Source organism: Cariama cristata, unplaced genomic scaffold (assembly GCF_000690535.1).
Source record: "Cariama cristata isolate BGI_N322 unplaced genomic scaffold, ASM69053v1 scaffold22221, whole genome shotgun sequence".
Lineage (NCBI taxonomy): Eukaryota > Metazoa > Chordata > Aves > Cariamiformes > Cariamidae > Cariama > Cariama cristata.
In genome coordinates, this window is record NW_009601280.1 from 5,534 (window position 1) to 6,029 (window position 496).

At 59.5% G+C, this 496-nt stretch overlaps 1 protein-coding gene across 1 annotated transcript in view; it reads right to left on the reverse strand.

Annotated features, from left to right (window-relative positions):
- Positions 1-496, reverse strand: part of LOC104169479 (glutathione peroxidase 3-like) — a gene marked incomplete at its 5' end in the record, with an annotated part of 1,502 nt that overhangs the window by 406 nt on the left and 600 nt on the right. Inside the window, 2 exon segments of the mRNA XM_009710404.1 lie at positions 5-225; positions 318-417. Coding sequence (XP_009708706.1) covers positions 5-225; positions 318-417 — 321 coding nt within the window.

Here is a 496-nt window from a genome sequence, read left to right on the forward strand (position 1 = left end):
CGGCTCCGTATCCTGCTGCTGCTCCTGCTGCTGCTGCCTCATGTAGGCAATGATGTCATTCTTCACGACAGCAATGTTGGCACGGTGGTACCAGCGCATGACGGGCACACCGTCAGGGCCCACTAGGAACTTCTCAAAGTTCCACTTGATGTCGTGGTTCCGCAGAGGCTCCCAGAAGAGGTTCTTGGGGTTCCCAAACTCCTCCGCCACCGGGGGACAAGCGTTCTGCAATGGGGAGGCCAATGCATCACTGCCTTGCGCCCCCAAAAAAACAAGCTGGGTGTTCCCCCCTCATCCCCCCTTGCCATGGCACCCACCTTCAGGAAGGTGTAGACCTTCTGCTCCTTGGCCCCATTCACATCCCCTTTCTGGAAGAGCTGGAAGTTGGGGACAAAGCCACCCCCTGGCCGGACGTACCTGCATGGGGAGGGTGGGCAGGGTGTCACATAATGGGCAGCTCTCAGTGCTGCACAGGGGTAGTGGGGGAACCCCACAC